This window comes from Marmota marmota, unplaced genomic scaffold, assembly GCF_001458135.2.
Source record: "Marmota marmota marmota unplaced genomic scaffold, marMar, whole genome shotgun sequence".
NCBI lineage: Eukaryota > Metazoa > Chordata > Mammalia > Rodentia > Sciuridae > Marmota > Marmota marmota.
In genome coordinates this window covers 38545951-38569937 of record NW_026000057.1, presented here as the reverse complement: position 1 = coordinate 38569937, position 23987 = coordinate 38545951, and the positions used below count along the sequence as shown (strand labels likewise).

Genomic DNA, 23987 nt, shown 5'->3' with positions numbered 1-23987 from the left:
TCTTAGTCACAAATCCAAATGACTTTGTCGATTGAGCAAAGTGTGTTAGCAATTTCTGGCAACTATAATTGTGATAACAGCCCCGCCAAGGATATTACTATTGCTCTTTAATTGCCTCAAGTAACAGTACATACTCCAGTGATGGGTCGTCTCATTTATCATGTTCCTTTGTGGATTACTTGCCTCACAGTGTTCAGCCTCCTTGGAACTCTTTCCAGTCAAGCCTCAGCTACTGGCTGATGGTTTTCCCCACACTGTTCTGATTAACACTTTTAAAGTCAGCTCTTCGGATGCTTCTCTTACTTCCTGCTAGAGCCTGAGCTGCCCTGGGGGTACTGCTTTAGCTGTTGAGGGCTGTAAATCAGCCACTTGAGAGGCCCAGAGTTCTCCACTGGATGCCCCCTGACATGTGTGATCCTGAATCTCTGTGACTTAACCCTTGCTTAACATGGCCCTAGATTATACTAGATTTGGATTATTATTTATGTAAAACATTCTAGTGATTTGCTTGGGGTGGGGGAGACCTATTCAGTAAGTTTGCTTTTAAAAAAATATCTCAAGTTGTGATTTGTGAGGGTTCATCATATTTGTAACTACTCGTTTAGGGTATATTTTAGGAAGAATTTTTAAAAAGTTAACTTTCATGGTTTATTATTAATAATATTCACTACAATAAATGAGAATAACCTAGAAAAGTATCTACTATGAATGAATGAAAATGCTTCCACTCCTCAGTAAATGACTCAGAAGCAGTGTAAGGACATTCTGAAATATCTCTTCTGGCAATTAGTCTGTGGCAAACTCGTTTTCACCTAGGGCCCTTGTTCAGGAGGAGGTTTCTGAGATTCTCTGGTGGGCTCTGCTGTCTTTCTGCCTGCACTCTAAGAAGCGGACCCTGCCACACCCTCAGAATCCTCTTGGATAACATCCCTATTTGGGTCACGTGGCTCTGTTCTGATGATCAGCCTCCAGACTATCTCCTTAGGTGTATTGTAGGTTTGCACTGGTGAATAGACTGTGATGTCGTATGGAGAGGACATATTGCAGGCATGATTTGTAAGGCTTGTATTGTGTGATCTGTGACTTTGGGCAGTTACCAAATTTGTACTATTTTATGCTTGTTTCTCTGGGAAACCTCTCTACCAACCACATCTATTCTTTTTCATGTTCCCCATCCTCTGCACACACACATACCCATGCACACCTGCTACATAGACCTGAAATATATACCATCCTTTAAAATGATGGTAGTTCTCTGGTGCTACTTTTCAATGCCTAGATAGAAGTCAGCTTCTTAAAATTTCACTGTCATTTACTCCTAGTTGTTCTCCCTAACATGAAGTCCATAAAACAATTTATATTTGTATATGATGATATAAATGTGCATGCTATGCTAAATAATTTGTCTGGCATAATACAGAAGTGTCACATTTTAAAGATGAACAGGAAAAGTTTGTAGAACAACCGTAAGAATCAGAAAATCTCAGCAACTGTGCTAAATTGGTTCTTTTTGAAGACTAATTTTCTGATTTTAAAGAATCTTACATTTTAACTTTTCATATAATACATGTAAGAGATGTAATATATTCTTGGGTTCTAGAGATGCACATTCATATTTCTGAGTTTGTATGAGTTCTAAACCTTAGAAAGGCCAAAAACTTAATGTGGAGAGAGATGAGTAGGGACAAGGAGAGCGGAAGGAAGAAGAGAGAAAAAGAGGGACCGAGAAGAATTGCACAAATCAAAATTTTATTTAGTTCATGGATCTTCTAGACCTATATTTACATGTCACTGGAGAACCTGGTTTTGGAGGTTCTTGACTAAAATCTTTGTTTAGTGCTGATTTCAGAAGAAGCTCTTCCAAACTGGTATCTGTACAGGTATCAGTTACCAGGTGCCTATTGGTCCTGATTGTGCCTTGGAAGCAGAGGTGCATACTGTAGAGTGCCATGGTACCCAAGTTATCCCAGCAAATCTAGATGTATATGTGAGGTTAAATTTCCAGAGGGAAAAGCCGAATGGCTTTGTAGGAAGTGCATGAACTTTGCTATCAGATTTGGTGTTAAGTTCTGGCTTTTCCATCTATAGACTGTGTGAACCTTTAGCTTAACTCTCTGAGCCTCAGTTTCTCTGTTTGCCAAATGTAGAGCAGTTATAAGGAATAAATGAAACAACATATATCCCAAAGTGCCTCATACTTAGTAAGAATTAATAAAAGTTATTGTTTTTCTCTTTCTCCACCACTGAAGAGTATAGCAGTGAATTGGATAACATCCTCAGCAACTTAGTTTTGCTCTTCTTCCTGGTTTGACTAGATAAAATCTGTTCCATCACATTTTTAATCAAAACTCTTGTATTTTATCTGGTCTATCCCCAGTGAGTTAGTTAGAGAAGAAATTCCTAGAGAAATTCTAATCCTAGAGAGAGGCTGAGAGAGAGAGAGAGAGAGAGAGAGAGAGAGAGAGAGAGAGTACCCAGGCATATTACCCAATGATATACAGCTAATACAATGAAACTGCACATCATTTATTTTTTTTTATAGATTCCCCAACTTAGAGTGAACTTATTCTTTAATCTCCTCTGACATAAAACTCAATTAGGGATTAAGAAGGTGATGGGTAATCAATATTTTTATTCAAAAGTGATTTTTTTCTTTTGCTAGAAGCTATACAGCTACACTGCTCTGAAATCTTTATCAGCTTAGACAACAAGAGAGTGACATTCAACACGTATTAAATCGCCTAGAGGTCACATAATCTACTGTGGGTGGTGTTCTGTTGTACTGTAATGATCCAGAGACCTTGCAGACTCCTAAAATGCCCTAACGTTTGATTGTGTAAAGTAAAAGAGAGCTGTTCATCAAAAAAATCACTCAAGATATTATTGAAACAATGAGAAATTCAAAGATACAGGGAGTTCTAAAACTAAACTTTCTACCTTGTATTCTGTCTCTCTCTCTCCATGTCATGTTTGAATCAGTATCTTAGTAACACCTGTGCTGAAAGACCTCCCTCTAGTAGCCTGTTGATTGGGACGCTGTGAGATGTGATACTCCTGTGACTTCTTTTTCCTCAGTTAAATTCTAGAACATGCTACAACCTTGGCATCATTTTGGAATTATACATAACAGATTGTAATACCAAAATTTTAGAACAATAGTGTAGAGTCAAAATATTAAGATACCATTTAATTGGGGAAGCCACAAAGCAAAGTTTGTTAGTAGTTAGTTATTATCTTTGATAGATTACATATTATAATATACGTATTCGAAGCTTCTATATTTAGGTTTTCAGGGCTAATTTAAGTTTTAGTAGTGAAACATATTTATATAACAATCTTATAATTGTTTCTCTTCTTATCAATTTCAGGGTCAGCCTGGTCCTCAGGTAAGTGATCTCTTTTCTAATAAATTGGCACCCATCTTAGGATTTTCCTCAAGTTTTTCTTCAATTCTTTTTCAAAGAATATAAGAAAGCTATGAGATGGTAATCATGACACCACATTGTTGACCAAATATTTCCCAGGAGTAAAACCCTGGGGCCTCTGTAGGGTTGTGTGAGCCACATCAGCTGTTAGGCCAGATGGCAAATTGAGCTGAGTGTCATCATATAAAGCAAAACTCCTCACTGACCTCGACCAGGCCCACACGACTGTCATGGAAGGCAGAATGACTTAGTTAAGGTTGGGTGTGAACTGATTTGAATTAGGTACTGGTTAATTATGTACTAATAATGTTGTAGATCCACACAGTCTCTGATAATTTAAACTGAAGTTCTGCTAGCTTCTCTCAATTCAATATAGACAGATACTGATTTTGTTGTACATTTTCAGTGTAGACTAACTGCAGCTGACATGAGTTGTAATTGAGCATGAATACAGTCAACCGAAAATTTTTGAGCCTTAAATCATATTGAAGAAAATGACAAAATTTTAGGGTAGGGAAGAATTTGTATAAAGCTGAAAACAAAAGAAAGGGATATCTAAAAACAGTCAATGCAACAAACTCAAACTCAACAAACCCAGTGTCTGTGTTAATGATAATCTGTAGGGTACTCTTGGGAAGGAAGTACAATTAGTAATGCTTTACCTAGAACACCGTAATACCTGTAAGCAATGAGATTATTTATTGAGTGCCATTCTCTCTTTTTCCTTGATCTTCTGAATTCTACTTTGGTCCTAGATTTTTTTATGAATAAGTCATTTCATGATATCTTTGCAGTCAATATTATGAATTACCTATCGTGTGATAATCCTCACAGTAGACCACAAGAATATTTTTTCATAGTTTTTGTGAGCTCTGTGTATAAGAATAATAATCCAAAAAAACCTCACTGCTTCAGACAGTTCTTTTCATACTAAGCTCAGGAGAAAAAAAATTCATCTTTAACTAGTTTATGTTGCTATCAAAGAATATTCTTGTTATTTTTAATGTTCACTCTTACATTCCAGGTGAGCTCAAGGTAGTTATTAGAGGAGGAAAAAACCCACAGAAGGGAATTATGGTTTGTTTCTAAATTTGAGCTAAATTATAATGGGATAAAGACAAAGTATAAGGAGCTTAGCATGCCTTATTTTAATGAATGCTTACAGTAGCCCTGGACAGGTTATACTAGAAGGTAGTTTTATATGTACATATATAAATATAAACATATTTGTGTATTTATATATGCCTATATAAATATGTAAAATATACTTATGCATAGATTATATAAATTCATAAGAGATAAACTACTTGCCTGGGTGATACCATAGAGCTGGAAGCAGAGGTCATTCTGACTCCAAACCCTCATATTCTAACACTCAGCCTTTGAGGGAAAAGAAGATGAAACAGCAGGTGGTAAAGTTGGAGTGTTAGTTTTGAAAAGATTGTACTCTTTAACACATTTGAAGTTTATATAGAACGTCTGTTTTAGCCAGCCATCTCCAACCATGTCCAAGTAATTCTTAAGAATTTGGGCATAAGTAATTCAAGATAGGATCCCAGGAGACATTGTAGGGGAAAATGACTCTGGGAAAACAGAATAACCAAAAAAGCTGATACACTAATGAAGAGGTAATTGCTGTGAATAGCTGAGGCTCAATCCAGCTGAAAAACCTGTGAGAGACAATGTAGAACATGCCTCAGAAACATCCCGCTGAGGGGCAAGGAAGTTAATGTATTTATCCACTAATTTCCCTTTCTTCTTTCTTGAAAGTCCCGTCCAGATTCTAATTCTGTGGTACTTCTGGCCTGCACCAGAAGGTCTGCATACTCCAGCTGCTAGAGAAATATGGGAAGCTGTAGGGACATACAGAATGGGTATTCCAGCACTGTCTTTGAGCACGGTTGTGGTGTGGGTGGGCAACTACATCCATTCCCACAACCAAGTGCAAGCATCTTATATAAAACAGGATGGAAAATTTACATATGAAATATAGAGACTTGGATATTGGACACAAAGACAGGATTAAAAGTATATTATTTAAGGCAGTGCTAATGAAAATAACTACAAATAGCAAAGTACAGTCATAGTAGGTCTTGAGTATTAGCCATAGTTGATGAATAGAAGAAAGAGAGTAAGCCAGATGACGAGCCAAGAATGGACAGAACCAGGAGCATCGTGGATCATTATAGCTAAGACTTGAACATGTATCATGGTACTTCAGAGGACCTTGATACCAGGTCTTATATTTACTGTGAAAAAACACAAAGTCTACCTAATTTTCATGTGTATTTGACAATTCTGGAAATTTAGAGTGAAGATGGAACTGGAATTGTCAAATGGCGCCCTGCTCTTGTTTTTCCTTTGTTTTGGCCTGTAGGGGCCAAGACAATCACATGAGAATTTAATTCAAAACATCTTCCTCAGATCACAGCAAGAGGAGTGCAATGAATTTAGGGAGAATATGTGTGAGAGGGAAGTGGGAAACCAACTCATATGCTCACATTGTATTTCTGGAGCACAAAAAAAAAATGTCTAGCCTACCTCTAAGTCTCCATTATTATCATAATAGTTTTTCAAAGAAACTTCCATTTTGGAGACTTAAATAGTTCTTAGTGAAGTTCTCCATTAAGTACATGATCATTAGCTATGTTTTGAGGATCTTTATAAATTATAGGTGAATTTTATATAGAGGCTCCTGTCCATCTCTATATTTAATTTTCACCACTACCTGTTTTAATGTGTGAATTTCCCAGGCTCTAATCTATTCTTGGGAAATTTATTTTGCAAAGAAAGTAGACTCTCAACAGGATTTTAACTCAAGAAATAAAATTTATCTATCAAAAATCTGAACATTTAGAAATGACTCCTGTAATAGATGTGATTATCAATTTATGCAGCAGTTATTACATTTTGTACAATTATATCTTACATTCATACTTTAGAATGCATCTACTTTTTTCTTGAGTAAATTCATGTAAACTATACATTAAATCTGTTTAACACAGGTTCATAAGGTGCATTCAGTGAATAAGCAAGCAATATACACTTAAAACCCAAAGTTGGGAAATTTTATGGATTTTTAAATGGTTAAAAGGTTTATTTTATGTGATCAAATTTATCTTAAAATTTTCTTATTCTGTTATTTAGCTGCTGCAAACGATTAGTCACATAGAATGTATTTCTAGTACCAGGAACTTGTAATTTGGGGTATGTCTTCCTCTTTTTTTTAAATTTTTAGTGACTTAAAACAATCTCTTCTTTTTCCTTAAAATATCAATGTTTTTAGTTTCCCTCACTTTCCTCTTTTTGTATGGGTGTAAAATTCAATATAATTTACCTACACTTCCTCCCTCTGATCCTCTTCCTTCTTAACCTTTGCACATGCCATTAACTATGGGAAAGGGAAGGGCATGAACATTGAAAAACTTCCTTCTTACCTTTTCTCCCATCTCCTTCTGCAACTACTTTAGGGAGGTGGAAAAAAAGAAGAGAGTTTGCCATATAAATAAGTTGTCCCTTATTTCCAAGTTTCCTTCCCCTCCCTGAGTCATAGCCATATCACCTGTGGCCTCTGTTATCTAGCCTGCCTGCTCCTTTGAATATCCATTCCTGTTGAGCAGTATTCTGAATGATACATTTCTAAATGTCAAATTCCAATTTTTGATGGATTTTTCATTAAGATACAAGTACCAATTAATGGTTTGTTTCTACAATAAGAATATTTGGAGGGATTAGGAATAACCTGTAGATTATTATAATAATTATATCATAATCCCCATAGGAAGACGAAATAAGATTTCCAAACAGTTAACTTCCAAAGAAAATCAGAAATGTTTGAATTGGGACTTTTGAACACTTTTAACTTTTAAAAAAGATTTGAACAGAATTGTAACTAGGCACTTGTTATTCTTGTGCAAAAGTTTACGTCAATGATTTTTTTGCATAGTTTTAAACCATTTCACATCATCTTATTCACAATATTAAAAGGTGTAGAACTCTTCCTTAGTACTTTTTTCCATATCACATGTTCTTTCATAAGAGCTTCCAGATGAATAAGGTTGTATTTTGAAGACTGTTGGTTATGAGGGAGTTATTCAGTGAGTCGTTCTGATCATCTTCCTAAGTTGAACACAGTTTAGATGGACTTAAGGATAAGACATCGTGAAGAAGACTGAGAAGTAAATGGCAGTGGACCCTATTAAAGTTGTAGTATAAAGCTGATAGGAAAGGAGAGCTTAGGGAAGACAGGTGAGTGTTAGCATTTACCTGGTGGGGGGAGTGGGGAGAAGGTTCCTGACATGGGAAACGAAATAATGAAAAGATATTAGAAAGAAAGAAGAAAAGCAATTCTAGCATCTAGGGTTAAGGTTAAAAAATAAATAAAAAATAAAGAGGCAGAACATGAATGGAGGGGATGTTTCTGTGACTCGACTGAATCAAGGGACATTAAATTTTTGGAGAGGGAAGACGACACACTAGAGTAAATAATGTCACAGTGACTTGAAAAACATGAGTGAAAAGAGGGAAAAATAAGTGACAAACTAGAGACAATGAGAAATAATCTATTGAAATGAAAGTAACCCTGATATTTGTTCAGTAACTCATATTAACATAATTAAATTCAATCACTCAACAAGTATTTATTTAACCCCTACTAAGGCACAGGAAGACTGAAATTATGGTGAATAAAACAGATTCAGCTTCTGTTCTTACAATGAATCTGTTTTATTTTTATTTTGAAAAATTATATATTTTAATTTAAATATTTAATTGAATGTATTGAAGGTGGACAGTGATGACTTCAAATACATTTACACCATATGATGGTTACAACAAAAGAATTATCATCCACCTTTACCCATGCTAGACAATGTTACCTCCTCACAAGTGGTTCATCTACTCACCGAAGGTTTGTAACTTTTTGCCAAAATCTCCCCATTTCTCCCACCCATAGTCCCTACTCTATGTTTCTACGAATTCAGCTTCTTTTAAATTTGACATATGAGTGAGATCATATATATTTGTCTTTCTGACTCTGGTTTACTTCACTTTGTAGAATGTCCTCCAGGTTAATCTATGTTATCAAAACTGGCGGGATTTCCTTCTCATAGCTAATGATATTCTGTTGTCATTATGTATATGCACACACACACACACACACACACACACACACACCCCTCCATTCATCCATCAGTGGACACTTATCCTGATTCTATATGTTGACTGTTATGGATAGATTTCACATAGATGTGACATTAGGAAGTATTTGTCTTCTGTGCCTGGCTCATTTAAATTAATACAGTGTCCTCCAGGTTCATCCATATTCTTGCAAATGGCAGGATTTCATTCTTTTATGTGGCAGAATAGTATTCCTTTGTGTATATATACACCATATTTTTCTTACTCATCTGAGAAAGGAAAATGAACACTTAGGTTAATTCCATATTGAGGGTGCTGTGAAAAGTACTTCAGTAATCATGGGCTTACAGAGATCTCTTTAACATGCTGATTTCATTTCCTTTGAATATATTCCTAGAAGTGAGATTGCTGAATCAAATGGTGATTCTGTTTTTAATTTTTTGAGGTACTTGTATGCTGTTTTCCATAATGACGGTGATTCTTCACTTTTGTACCAATAATGTACAGGGCTCTATTTTCTCCATATTCTCACCAACACTTATATCTTGCTTTTTGGAAAATAGCCATCTTAAGAGGTGTGAGATTAATCTCTCTGTAGATTTTATTTGCATTTCCCTGACAGTGTGCTAAGCATGTTTACATGTCCTGTTGGCCATTTGCATGTCTAATTTAGAAAAAAAAAATTCACATCTCTTGTGATAGTTAGATAGCTTAATACTATTGGTCAACAAAGTGTGGAAGTTCTCAAATCTCCAGACCTATTAGTTCCAAGGAAGGCTTTAACCTCACCTGCGTTTCTGCACTGCATCTGCATATCTGAGTAATCCTCAGGCTCAATCTGGACCTTAAACATGAAACATTTAAGGAGGCCTTTTGTTTGTATGCAGGTGACTCAGGATCAGTACCTTGTTCTAAGCATAGTCCCGGTGTCATGTCTTAGTTTTAATAATTGGATTTCTGTCCAGATTCAGGTAACTCTGTTCTGGCACGGAGATATCCTCTAACTCCCCAACCCTATGTGCCCTTTCTACCTTACACTGTTCATTCCATGTCCTCCTTTTCCTTTCCTCTTTCCAACTAAGTGAGAGAGTCATAGTTTTATACAGCCATGCTAATGGTGGATTGAATGATTAAATGCCCCAGCTCACTGACTACTTGACAGGATTCTGGATTTCCATTTCTTTTGGCCCCGACTTCCCCATTTCCATTCCTCACACTGTGAAGACATGCCTGTTACCTGGCCATTTTTGCTGCAATAAGAAAAGCAGAGAAAAATAAATATTTGGCATTTTCCTGCCACTATTGTGGAGGCATTGAGAGTTGGAATGGAGTATTCTATCGACCTTGTCCTGTGTATCCTGGCCAGGTAACATTTTCTGCCATAGTTCTGATTATGTCACTCTTATGATCCCCCAAAGCTTTGAGTCTCAATATGTTTACCACTTAGACTAGAATCTAGTTTCTTGCCTGACATTCACATCCTCTGACTTGGTCGGTTTTCCAGACTTATCTTTCATTAACTTCTCAGTGATACTCTTTCTAGACTGTATGCATTACCCAAATGAAATGAAAACATTTAATTTTTTTTCTCATCAAAAACGTTTTTTTTTTTTTTTGCCTTTTCTCGTAAACAGCTTCCCTTTTAACCCTTGGTTTTCACGTGTCCAAACGTGATCACCTTGCATAGTGAAATGCTGCTGCTTTAACAAGATGTCTTTACTCTCCCTTACCCAAACGTGACTTCTGCTTTTTTCTGGATTCCCACATTACTTTATCTGTTCATCTTTTTATAATATTATACACTTGAAAAAAACGGGCATAGATGTTCAAGTCAGACAGATCATAAGTCAAATCCTCGCTCTACCACTTGCAAGCACTGCCATGTTGGGAGAATTCCTCAGTCACTCTGAGGGTCATTTTTCCCATCTGTAAAGCAGAGATAATACTATCTTATCTCAACAGATGGTGAAAGGATTAAAGTAATATGCTGTATGTAAAATGTCTAATGTAGTGCCTCGAACATGGCAAGCACTCAGGAAATATTAATACCCTTTCTCCTTCTTCCTCTTTCAGTTGTATCTTGGTTATTTATAAACATCTTTTTTTCTACTTTCTTAACAGCTTTTATGATCTTCAGGGGCAAGATCTACTCTCCATAACATCTAACTTAGTTCTTTGCACATAACAACAGTTCAACAAATAGAAGAGCATAAGGAAATAGAAGCTGGGGGAAAGAGAAAATGATCAATTTTTTTGTATTTTATCTAAATGCCCCAGCCAGTAACATCATGTCATAAATAACGACATGCAAAACAAGTCTTTGAGGTTTCTGAGAGCTGGGACTTTACTCAACGTTTATCAGTTTCAGTATCTTGATTCCAAATGGCTTGTAGACTTTAGATACCTTTGTTTTCTTTAATTGTAGGAAGGAGTTTATTTATATTGACATCTTACCTTTGGTGAAAATAAACAGCACTAACCCAGGGTCATACTTCTGATATTTTATTTCCTAACGATTTATTTGTGAGGTTCAAGAGTTGTCTTTGATTTTTAACAAGCAAATCTTAAAGAAAGTAGTTTATAGTGATTGTGTATTAAGTAGTTTATAGTATTTAAGTAGTTTATAGTGATTGTGGCATAATACACAATTAATATTTTCCCACTAATAAATCATTACAATAATAGAAAATGTAGAAGCTAGTTGTTTTTTAAAAGGTTCACAGAATTCCATCATACACTTTTCTCAAAAATACATTTTCTGTGGTCCATATAATCCTATCTGTACCTTCAATAGAGGATGTAAAGTAGTGGGATCATTGTCTTAGGTGGGTTACCCTTCCATATCAAGACTCTCTTTTTTTTACATAAAGTTTTTACAGTTTCTAAGCCCTCTTGTAACTCGGACTTGGAGTTGCATGTGAACATGAAGAAGCTATGATTCCCTTAGGAATTTGGAGCACTGAAGTGGTGTGTGTTGTAATTCTGTATTACCCAGTGAGAAAGAAATGTAAGAGAAAACCACAAGCAAATACCATCAGACAACTGCACATGGAGGCGTGTGGCTTCCATTTGTGTTTTCTCAGATACACTTGAAAAGAAGTAGAAGATGTCACATTGCCTTTTCACCCAAATCCCTTTTGTTTCTTTCTCTTTTTTTCTGATATTGTCATTGCCATTTCACGATATTTTGCTAAAATTTACAAAATTCAAGCTGTGTATGCCTTGTAAGGAATTGTTCCTAGATAAAGTATTATATTTTGGGGGCAGTATTTAAGTTTCCATTCATATGTTTTAAATTATATACTAAGCTCCTTCTAACCTAACACTTTAGCAATTCCCATATTTCATGTTTGTGTTCCCATCTAGCCTTTTCCAGATTCGCATAGTCTGACTTGGGGGCAGAGGGAGGACATACACATTCTTTGAGAAATAAGTGCATGCGTGTGCACACATGTTGGGAGAAAGTCTTGATTTTACTCAACTGACAATAGAACTGTCATATTAAGCTGGTAATGGAGTCCATATTGAATAAATCATGCTAAACTTGCAAAATATTATCATCCCCCATACATTTTATCTATATTTTATATGACAAAGATGGTAATAATACAAATATTAATGCTTTACTCGTTTTTTGATATTTTTAAGTACATGGTTAATGTGATATGAAAGCCTCCATTGTACTCCAGATGATTTATAGTATTAAGAATACACATAATATAACAGCTTGTTTATCTTACTAGAATCCATGTTATGTTTTTACATTATCATTCGTGTATTTAAATGGTATAATATTATGTCAAAGTTTAATTTAGTTTACAATTTTATCCCACTGAAATTGAAGAATTTCTATCACCAGTGTTATGCCATATTCTCTAGCAAATACATTCCTCTTAATAACATCTGAATTAAGGTGAACAACATGTAGAATTTCGTGAATAATTAAGTTAATCCCATACTTACCTATATGGAAGCTGTTACTCCCCAAACCACTCAGTTTTGTATCTCATTTTCTTTATGCAGTGTTAATAAGTAGAAAACACACGATAAATTTGTGCACATGTATGTGTGTGTGGTGCAGCAGATTGAACCCAGGTCTTCACACATGCTAGGCAAACACCCTTCCACTGAACTATACCCTCAGTCCCACAATAATTTTTTGTTAAAAAAATAAATATATATGCATTTACTAATTTGTATTTAATGATAATTTATGTGCATATGATTAAGTGGCTGAACTAACTGAAGATATCAGCTTTTAGCAGTATATATTTTTTAATTTTAAAAAGTTTTAGTACATTAGAGTTACACATAGTAGTGAGGTTCATTCTGACACACTCATAAAATGCATATAGCTTCCATTTCACTTACTCCATTTTCTTCCCTCTCTCTGATCCCTTTACTATATTCTATTGATCTTCCTTCTATTTATTTGTTTTAATTGATGCATTATAGTCATATATAAAATTGGAATCCACTGTGGTATATTCACACCTAGTATAATTTGGTCGATTTGATTCCCTAGCTTTTCCCATTTCCTTCCCCCTGTTCCCCTGTTTCTATTCTACTGATCTTCCTTCTACTTTTGTGAGATCCCCCCTTTTTTATTTCTTTTTTCTCTTTAGTTCCACATGTGAGAAAAAAATTCAGCGCTTGACTATCTGAATCTGGTTTATTTTACTTAGCATGACATTCTCTAATTCTATCCATTTCAGCATATGCCATGATTTTATTCTTCTTTATATAAATGGAATAAAACTGCATTGTGTATGTATATTACATTTTCTTTATCCATTATCTATTGATGAGGACCTAGGTTGTTTTCATAACTTGGCCATTGTGAATTGAGCTGCTATAAATATTGGTATGCATATATCACTATAATATGCTTATTATAGTTCTTTTGGATAAATAAGGAGTAGGAAAGCTGGATTGTGTGGTGGTTCTATTCCCAGTCTTTTGAGTAATCTCTATACTGTTTTCTGAAGTGTTTGTACTAATTTGCAGTCCCATCAGCCATATATAAGTGTACATTTTAGCCCACATCCTTACAGCATTATCATTATTTGTATTCTCAATGATTGGCATTCTAACTAGGATAAGATGCAATCTCAGTCTACTCTTGATTTGCATCTCTCTGATTGCTATGGATGTTGAACATTTTTTTTATGTATTTGCTGACTATTTATATTTCCTCTTTTGAGAAATGTTTCTTTATATTTTTGGCCCATCTATTGAGTGAGTGAGGTTTTCTGGTGTTAAAGTTTTTTTTTTCAGTTCTTTATATATTCTGATTATTAATCCCTGTTGGAAGAGCAGCTAACAAAGATTTTCCCTCAGTCTTTAGACTCTCTCTTCACAGTCTTATTTCCTTTGCTGTGCAGAGGCTTTTTAATTTAATGCTGTCCCATTTTCTGATTCTTAGTTTTATTTCATGAGCATTAAGAGTCTTATTAAGGAAGTTAGTGGCTGCATCAATGTTTTGGTGTGTTACCTCTATATTTTCTTCTAGCAATTTTGCTGTTTCTGGTCTAATTCCTAGGTCTTTGATTTATTTTTAGTTGCAGGATGAGAGATGGGGATTTAGTTTTACTCTCTATGTGTTGATATCCAGTTTTCCCAGCACCATTTGTTCAAAAGGCTGTCTTTTCTCCAGTGTATATTTTTGGCACCTTTCCTTAAGGATCAGATGACTATTTACGTGGATTTGTCTCTATGTCTTCTATTCTATTCCATTCATCTTTGTTTCTGTTTTTATGCCAATACCATGCAGTTTTTGTTATTATAGTTCTGTAGTATAATTTAAGATCAGGTTTTATGATACCCCAAGCCTTGCTCCTGTTGCTCAGGATTAGAAGTCTATTTATTTATTTATTTAGTTCTTTTTAGATATACATGATGGAGGAGTATATTTTGACATATTATACATACATGGAATATAACTTCCCATTCTTGTGGTTGTACATGATATGGAGTTACACTGGTTGTATATTCATAATGAACATAGGAAAGTTATGTCTGATCCATTCTACTGTCTTTCCTATTCCCATTCCCTCTTCCCTTCTTTCTCCTTTGTCTAATGCAATGAACTAGAAGTCTATTTTTAAGGTAGCATGTGAAACACACATGGAGTTGAAAGTGTGGGCTCTGGAGATAGACCCCTGGATTTAAATTCTGGTCTACCACTTACAACTTACATGAGTTTGAGCAGGTTATCTAACTTTTTTCAATGCAAAATGAGGATGATTGGTTTGACTTGATACCTAACTTAATGAAGCACTTAAATCAGTGTTATTAAAGCCTATTTGTGCATAAACACCCACATATGTACTTCTCTCATGAGTACTCACTGAAACAGTCATATGGTATTAATCTTATAATTGTTCAACATATTTGATGTTTTAGATAAATAATTCAGTCTGAAAGTTAGGAAATTCATGAAAAGTGATTATTGCTGTTGGATATGGTTAGAGTATAGGACCTTCTGTAAAGTGAACAGTTATGTACACATTTGTATGTGTGATAACTTTTTTTTTTTACATTTTAAGATGTCAATGGACCTTTATTTTATTCATTTATTTATATGTGGTTCTAAGAATCGAACCTAGTGCCTCGTACATACTAGACAAGCCATCTCCCACTGAGCCACAACCCCAGCCTATGACTCTTCTTTTTTTTAATATTTATTTTTTAGTTGTAGTTGAACACAATACCATTATTTTATTTATTTTTTTATGTGGTGCTGAGGATCAAACCCAGGGCCTCGTGCTAGGCGAGTGCTCTACTGCTAAGCCACAACCCCAGCCCCATGACTCTTCTTAATGATAGTGTTTTAATTCAAAATTTTGAATTAAATAATGTAATTCTCCTTAATTATAGTGTTTTAATTCAAAGAATTTTAGTGACAGAGTTTAAATTCAAAATTTTGATCTTTATTGAAATAAAATCAATGTACTTTGAGCCATCTCAGACTTTTAAAAGGCCTTCTTTTTGTTGAACACATTTAAACCTAGTTAACATAAAGAATAAGACTTTCCTCCCTCTGTAAGTGAAATTTATGGCTTCAGGTATTTTTCCCCCTACCCAAATGACTAGTATATTTGCATATTTGTGCTAATTATTTAAGATCTTAAGTCATGTAGAAATCTACTTTAATAATTTACATTTAGAAAAAAATTCTTTTTATAAGAAATACATGGAATTGAGTGTAATTCAAAGATGATACATCCTCAATTGACATACTCAAATAAATATTGGTTATCATTTTACTTAGAAGAGAGGCACCTTTCTTGAAGCATCATACCTGGCAACATGAGTTATGGAGAATTTTAGAAAAAGCACAGTAGGGTTTTGAGTTTTTGAAAGAAATATTATACTTGCCATAAACTCACCATCACTCCTGCCACTTAACATTTGTGTAAGTTGTGCACTGTACAAGAGGGCTCAGCCAAGGGCAGGGTACTCTCTAAAATCACTTCATGCTCTACTTGCCAAGTCATGAACCTTGGCCTGGGGCTACCACCATCCAGAGGAAAATCTTCCTTATCTAATTAATACCAAGCCTCAATCTGGGCCAGTAGAGCTCTGAAGAAAGTATGCAATTTCAGAAGAGAACTAGCCAGTCTTAATGGTGGACATAGTGATCTAAGATGAGAACAAGCTATCTGGGAGAAGATGTAGGGTGGACACAAGTAGAGTCCTGGAGAGAAGCCACAGCTGGGAATAGAGTAGGCAAGTAGTGGCTGAAAGTTTGGAAGTGAATGTAGAGGGGAAAGAAAAGCTAGGGGTGAGATTAGTTATGAAGTGCAGAAAGGAAGAGGATTGAGGAAGGAGACCAAGAAAGCACCATCAGATGGAAGACCCGAGGAAAACATTGCCAAAGAAGCTAAGGAAGGCACCCAGGCTTGTGAAATACTGTCACTGGGTTTGCAAGTAGGAGGTCATTTAGTCATTTCAGTAGCATTGTGTTTTTTTTAAAAGCAGCATTGACGTGATTTTAGGAGTGACTTCGTATTGAATGAGGGGAAGATTGAAAAATAGAACATTCTTTCTCAAAGTCTGGAGTCACAGGGAAAAGGAAGACAGGAGCCAAAACTATCTGCCTAGGTTTATGAGAATTTTTTTTTCCTATTGAACTCATTGAATTGTGTTTATTTCACCCCCGAAGACGATGCAAGGTTGATTGATTGATGAATGGATGGATTTGTAATGGGAATTGAACCCAGGGGTGCTGTACCATTGAGCCATATCTCCAGTCCTTTTTATTTTTTATTTTGAGACAGGGTCTGGCTGAGTTGCCCAGGCTGGCCTTGAACTTGCTATCCTCCTGCCTCAGCCTCTCAAGTGGCTGGGATCACTGGCATGCACTACTGTGCCTTTTTGCTATTAGTCTTACTTCTTCTGAACTAGTGTCATGAGTCAACAGATGAGAAATCATAGTGATCCCCAAAGATAGAATTTCTAGCTGAATTCTCATGTATTCACTAGCAGTCCTTAGAAGCAAGTTGAGCACACAGGTATCTGTCACTTTTTGATTGCCAACAGGCTGTTAAGAGAATACTAATTTTGGCCCTGGTGAGTAACAGTTGCAGGAAACCTGCTAATGTATTTATTAAATATTTACCATGTAGAAGGAACAAAACTACACATTAGAATTAAAGCAGATGTGAAAGGAAGTAACTTTTAAAGAAAACCCTGGTCTTTTAATTGCTTCCTGCAGCTCCCATTGGAGGTAATTATCTTCACTCCATCTTACAGATGAAGAAACTGAAGCTTAAAGAATTTAGATGACCTGCCAGAGGTCATGTGCTAGTACATATAAAACTCTAAGGTCAGTGTTTTTCTTCCCCAGCAAAGAGGATAGACTGTCCTTCTCCTGCCTAGGAGGTAGTATTTTAGGGTGAACAAACCTTCCTTCCAGCAGGGTGAGCCACCTTTCATGAAAGAGGAGCTTGTGTTTCAGGAGTTGAAACACAAGAAAGGGCACATCCGAAGGAGGACGAGGTGATACTAAGGAAAGTGAGATATCCAAGGTGGACCAGTGGCTGACTATAACCAAAGTGGGGTGGATCAGGGAGAGGGGACTTTACTGAAAGGACAGAAATTTCCTTCAGAAACTCAAAAGTGTCCTGTTTATTTTGACTCTAAGTAGCACCATAGTTCAGCTGCCAAGTAAGAGGTGTTATGAAAGATGTGCTCTAATCATTCCAAACAATATGATCATTTTTTATGTTTATTTGACAGAAAATGACAGTAGCAAAGGTCACTCTGGGAACAGCAGGTATTCAAGGCTGGCTGGAGGAGAGGAGAAATAAGGCAAAAAGGAAAAATTAACTGCAGGTTATAAAGGAATTGGACACTGGCACAATCACTCTTGATTTGGTAGGAATCAGAGGACCTTTGTAAATGAATTTAAAAATAGGTAACTACTTATGGAAATTTTTCAAACACACTCAAAAAGAAAACAGTATTGTAAACTGACCTAGACCCATCACCTGTCACTCAGCTTTAAGAAATACAAATTCTAATCTTATTTCACAAATCCTTTCCACTTGTTTATTATTTATTTATTTAGTGCTGGAGATTGTATCCAGACCCTCACACATGCTAAGCAGACACTCTATCATTTTTTTTATTGGTGTATTTTAACATCATCAACAGTCTTAGTAAAATTAACAATAATTCCTTAATATCATCATACCCAGTCTGAATTCAAGTTCCCCCCATTTGTCCACAAAATGTCTTTGTACAAATGCTTTGTTTGAATCAATACTCAAAGCCTACACTGAGCCCTTAATTATTAAAATCCTTCAGTCTCTGGTATTCTATAGTAGTTTCCCTTTTTTAAAAATTTTTCTAGGACATTTGTTGTGTGTGTGTGTGTGTGTGTGTGTGTTTTCTCACATTCTGTATTGGTCTAATTATTTCCTCATGGTGTTGTTTAACTCATTCCCCTACTTTCTGTATTTAACTACAAGTTACATTTAGAGGTTTTATTAAGTTTGCTCCAATTTTTAGGAAACATGTTATAAAGGCACAGTCTACTTCCTAGTTTACATCAGGAAGCACATACTGTTTCATCAGTTAGTTGATTCAGTCAGCAGTGCTGCCAAATGGCTTTTACACCCATTCAGGAGTGTTGCCCATGGCTGCTTCTGCTCGGTGGGTTTTCAAATGGGCCCCTGAAGTTTTTTGAGCTGAGGAATGATATGTTCAGAAATGTGCTTTAGGAAAAAAAAAAAAAATGGTCTCCCTGTGTTGGTCTCACTGTGTTGCCTAGGCTGGCCCCAAACTCCTGAGCTTAAGTGATCCTCCCACCTCAACCTTCCAAATAGCTGGCACTATGGGTATGTGCCTCCATGCCCAGCGAGAAAACCAAGTTTCACCAAAGCATGTAGGGTGGAGTAGAGTCAGGAAACGTCAAGAGGGGCTTGTGGACAAGGAAGCTGGCAGCCAGCATGGGCCGATGGGGATAGATTCAAGGGATTTTATGGGAAATAAAACTTACAGGACTTGACTTAGATTAAATTTGCTGAATCAAATGTGAAACTGAGCTTTTAGGCAGGGAGGAGTGGTTGTGTATTTAACAAAAGTGGGAAAGTCTGTAATCATGGTCGTCTTGCAGCAGAAATGGAGAAGTTTGGTTTGAGAAGGTTGAATTTGAGCTAATAGTGGTCTATCTCAGCTTCGACATCTGGTGAGTAGTTGAAAATACAGGACTATAGCTTGAAAAAGCGTTGAGGACATAAGTCAAGTTGAAGCCTGGGGGTGTATTTGATAGCTAACGAAGGGAAGTTGAGTGAAAAGAAAAAAGTTGAGGCACAAATTATAGCAATCAGAACATTTATGGGTTTTGTCAGCCCTTTCTCCCCAAAGCTCCAGTTTATTTGGCTTAGCTCAGGATCGATCCTTTCCAGGTCCTACAGGACTAGAGAAGCAGTTTCCCTTCCATATCTCAGCTTTCCTTTCTTGATGGAGAGCAGTGCCCCTGGGAGCAGTATGTATTTTGCCTCATATTCCTTTATTTCTCCCAAAACCAGACTATAAAAATAGGATTTCTCTGCTCCCTCTTCATTCTTCCCACAAATCTAACTTCTTTTCTTTCTCTAACCTATTTGTTATATTGGGAAGGAGGTAGAATTGCTAGGAAAGAAGATAGTACATTTAAAGGAGGGAATGGTGCTCTTGTCTTTCAGTGAATGTGTTGGGAGATTCTGGGGAGAAGTCAAAGGGAATGGTCATGTTGTTTTGAGGAAAAGGACAAGTAGGGCCAAGTTGGGGAACAGACAAGCAGGTGGGTAGGCGCAGTGTTATGTTCACTCCACAGAGAGAGAGAGGAGGAAAATAATGAAGAATCCAAACATGGAGGGTGTGGTTGTTGTCGAAGCTTCTAGTAAGAGCTTCTGATCATCTTAGCCACCAGCCAAAATTATGAAGATCCAATGTACATTGGAAGTTTGAGAAGCATATCCATGTCCTGAGATTCAGATTCTCTTAAACTCACCTGACAGGTGTAAGGGATTTTTTTCATTCCTTCTGAATATCTCCTTAGGCTTTAAAGGACATCTTGCCTTTGTCCTTGTGTTCTGCACAACTGCATTTCACAAAATGCATACTGCTCAATAAGATACTAGAAATGAAGCAAAAAAAAAAAAAATCAAATTGACCTTCCAATCATCTTAACCTTTGTAAGAAGCCTGGACAAAATTATGTTGGACTGGTGTATTAGGAAACATGTTGAAATAGATTATAAATTAAACCTAGGGCTTAATGATGGATGTATCTCTGAATACATTTGAATACCTAAGAGTATTGCAGATAGCTTACACCATTAGCTGTAAAATCACAGGGGCTACTGTGGCCACATGGAGAGCAAGATGATACTTTCTTTCCACAAAAGGAATGTTTAGAATTCCAAGTCTTTCACCATGGAGTTTGTTTTGTTTGACCTCTTAAAAAATAAGTATAAAAAAATTCAAAGTTAATCAAAGAAAATTTTTTGCAATCTCTTAAAACATTTAGAGCAAATAATGATGCTAGGAAGAATAGACCCTTTAGTTTTGATTGGCAGGAGAAGCGATGTGACTGTATTTAATTTGTATTGTGTTAGAAAAGAAAGCCAGAGGGAGTGTCCCTGATCCCCACTGTTTTATAAGCCCTTCACTCCATAACATCAGTCTTACTTTTCAGAGTTCTTTTTTAATGTTTGGATTTTCTAAATTTTCTTCTAGTGCTAGACCCACTAATTGCTTCCTTGTGGCAGCTGTTTATGATTTAAGATTGACCATGGCCACATATAGTCCCTCATTCAGGGTGCAAGTGGACATCACAAAAGACCTTTGAGTTACTGTTTCACTCCAGAAAATGTCCAGAAAATAATAGCTATAAAAATTAGTTTTCTAGTAAGAAGCTGTTTTTGATATTCTAAATTTTGCTTTATATCTACCCCCTTCTGCTTGGTCACTTTTAATCTTCAATGTAAAATGAAAAGTGTAAAGTCTGAAGCTATAAATCTTTTTATAGCTATAATTCCCTTCCCCGGCTTAGCAGAGTTTGACACTATAATAAACAGCTCTTCTGCAGCAACATCAAATCTGGTTCTTCTATTATTCTTTATATGTTTCTGCTTTGAACAGCAGAAAGTTTTACTGCATTCTTTCTGTTTCAATTCAGCAAGAATTAATTGAGCACCTACTTTAAGGTAGAGGTAACTAGGTGTTTCTAGGACTTAAAGTTCAGTCTTGTTTTATTCATTAAAGTAATGTGGTGAAAACTACAATGAAGTTTTTGTTTTGTTTTCTTTGGCAATGATTCCTGAACAAAGGAGGTAAACTATATTAAACTTGCATAGTCTCCAAATGTTTTCAGCCATCCACTCGGGACATATTCCAAGACTCCTTTGGATTTAAGGACATCAGTATGTTTACTCTCTTCATCCTTAGATCATTGTATTTTTCAAATAAAACACTAAATTTTCAATCATTAATACTATTTGCAGTATAGTTTTCTGCACATTCAGATACCTGTTAAAAATTAGGGTCTCAAATTCAATTTCTTTATATGGTTTGAGTGCACATCTCGTTACACCCCTGGCCAAGTCAATAACAGATCTAAGGAGTAGGCAGAAGTCTTACAATCAGTAGAGTTAATTCTTGTATTTTAGTTGTGCAAGAGAAAAACTGGATATTCCATGTTTTCTTACTCCCTGGGACACTGTGAATATTTATAAAATGATGTTTGCAAGAGTGCCTGAGCCCTTCAGAAAGAAGACCAACATTAGACCAAGGTGTTGCCCTGTGTTCTCAGAGAACTGCTGGGGTGGGAGACCCTGTTTTACTACTTTTTGAAAGAATAGGAAAAATATTCTTTTAAAATATGGGAATTTTATAGTCTGTTTGGAAATGCAATAAAGATGTCCTCTTTGCAGAAATTAAGGAAGAATAGTGGCTTCAGAGTGGTGGTGGCACAGTGGCTGTGATGTATCATCTGTGCACTTCTTATTTGGTAGTGATGACAGTTCTTTATCTCTGTGTCTCCTTCTCTCTCTCTCCTATTTTCAATTAGACCATCTGTAGTTACCAACACTCTGGATTTGAAATACAACCCTAAACACGGATATTAAACCTGATATGATTCATTTCGCTCTGAACTGCTGCATTGGTCTAGATTGAACTGACTTAGGCCAATGCTCTTCTGCAAGTTCACAGAACTGTAACTGTTCCAATGAGCAGGACCTACTCAAACCATGTTGATCTGCCAGTGGCCTCCCTGTCCAATCAGTTAGGTGGTCTCATTGGTTCTGCCTCAGAAATGTCTCCCAAATCTAGAACTTGCCACGTGTCCTCACTACCATAACTGAATTCAGACCTTTACCATCTCTCTCCTGGACTAAAGTGACAACTTCCTAGGGAGCCCTAACACTCCCTGCTCTGAGTGCCACAAAGCAAAGCAGGCTTCATTTCATCTCATCTCCTCTTGTTAAATTAAAGACAGAATCTGACCCAGACACCTGGGTGTAGTTGATCAGCCTTTCTCTCTTCCACTATACCCTATCTCCAGTCCCCACTCCACTTCTGTTCTTACTGTCCAAACCTCTTTGTCTTTCTCTGATAACACGTACCCTTCTCACCCTTAGACACACCTTCCCATCTGTCTGAGCACTCCTCCCAGGCTCCCTTAACTCTGGACAACATCACAGTAGCACCTTTCGACTCCAGCTCTCCTACCTCTTCTTCTCCATTCTCCCACAACACAGTGTTTATCCCATAGACTGAGACTTGACTTACATGTCCCTCCTCCAGATTCCTGTATGACAGCCATAAATGCTTAGAGAATCTGACTTGCTTGTCCTCATAATTCTACAGTAATGAAAAAATTAACCAGAAAAAAAATCGTTAGATTTCTAGCCCAGAAAAATAAACTTATCTATGCTTTTCTGGGCTAGAAATCATAACCTCACTTCTATCCCATCAGCCCTGGCTGCCAAGAATTCCTAGGATTTGCTCCTAGTCTCTTTTTTTCTAGCTTTAGCAGAACTAGCAGAATTTGATTTTGTTTTCATGATTGTTATCTTAAAAATTAGTCCCTCTTTACTTTTTCCAGTTGAAAATAAGTAAAATTTAACAAATAAAAAAAAAGAAAAGAAGTAAAATTTAAGGTTCTAATGAATAAAAGACCATTTTTGGGGATGCCCAAACCAGGTGAATCTCTCTCTCGGCCAGTTGCATTTCAGTTTCTGTAATGTACATTAAAATCCAATATTTTCCTGAGTGTTATTCATTGTACTTCTTTATGCTTTTAGTTTAGTTTTCCCATTTAATTGAAATAGACAATAGAGAATGGAAAAAATAGCTAAAACCTTAGTTGTTGAGCAAGAAATAGATTTGGGAGACTAGAATCAATATAGGCCAAGACCTACATCAACAACTTGGAACAAACAGAAAGGTACACTATAATTGCTGAATTTAAAGTTGTTTGAACAAGAGCTACTTTGAAGTTTGCCTCCAAAATTTATAAAGAGTGTGACAGTAAACCAGTTAACTGAGTGCCACATTGTTAACACTAACAATTCCCTAAAAGAAATGTTCCAACTACTATCAACACTAATAAATATGAACGTTACTAGTACCTTTTAGAATTTATGTAATGAGACCTAATTGCATAAATCTATCTAGAAAAATCATTTCAAATTTTTTATTTATTAAAGTGTGCTTTAGGGGCTGGGGATGTGGCTCAAGCGGTAGCGCGCTCGTCTGGCATGCGTGCGGCCCGGGTTCGATCCTCAGCACCACATACAAACAGAGATGTTGTGTCCGCTGAAAACTAAAAAATAAATATTAAAAAAAAAAAAAAAAAAAAAATAAAGTGTGCTTTAATACATCTTTTATAGATCAAATTCCAACATTCTAGAGAAGACAAGAAAGT

The 23987-nt window shown here is 36.2% G+C and overlaps 1 protein-coding gene across 14 annotated transcripts in view; it reads left to right on the top strand.

The window, feature by feature from the left end:
• Nucleotides 1-23987, top strand: part of Col25a1 (collagen type XXV alpha 1 chain) — a 469539-nt gene that overhangs the window by 286518 nt on the left and 159034 nt on the right. For all 14 annotated transcript variants that reach the window (XM_048813730.1, XM_048813728.1, XM_048813727.1 and 11 more), the window contains exon 5: nucleotides 3369-3386. In XM_048813730.1, the coding sequence (XP_048669687.1) occupies nucleotides 3369-3386 (18 nt within the window). The remainder of the gene's footprint in view (nucleotides 1-3368; nucleotides 3387-23987) is intronic.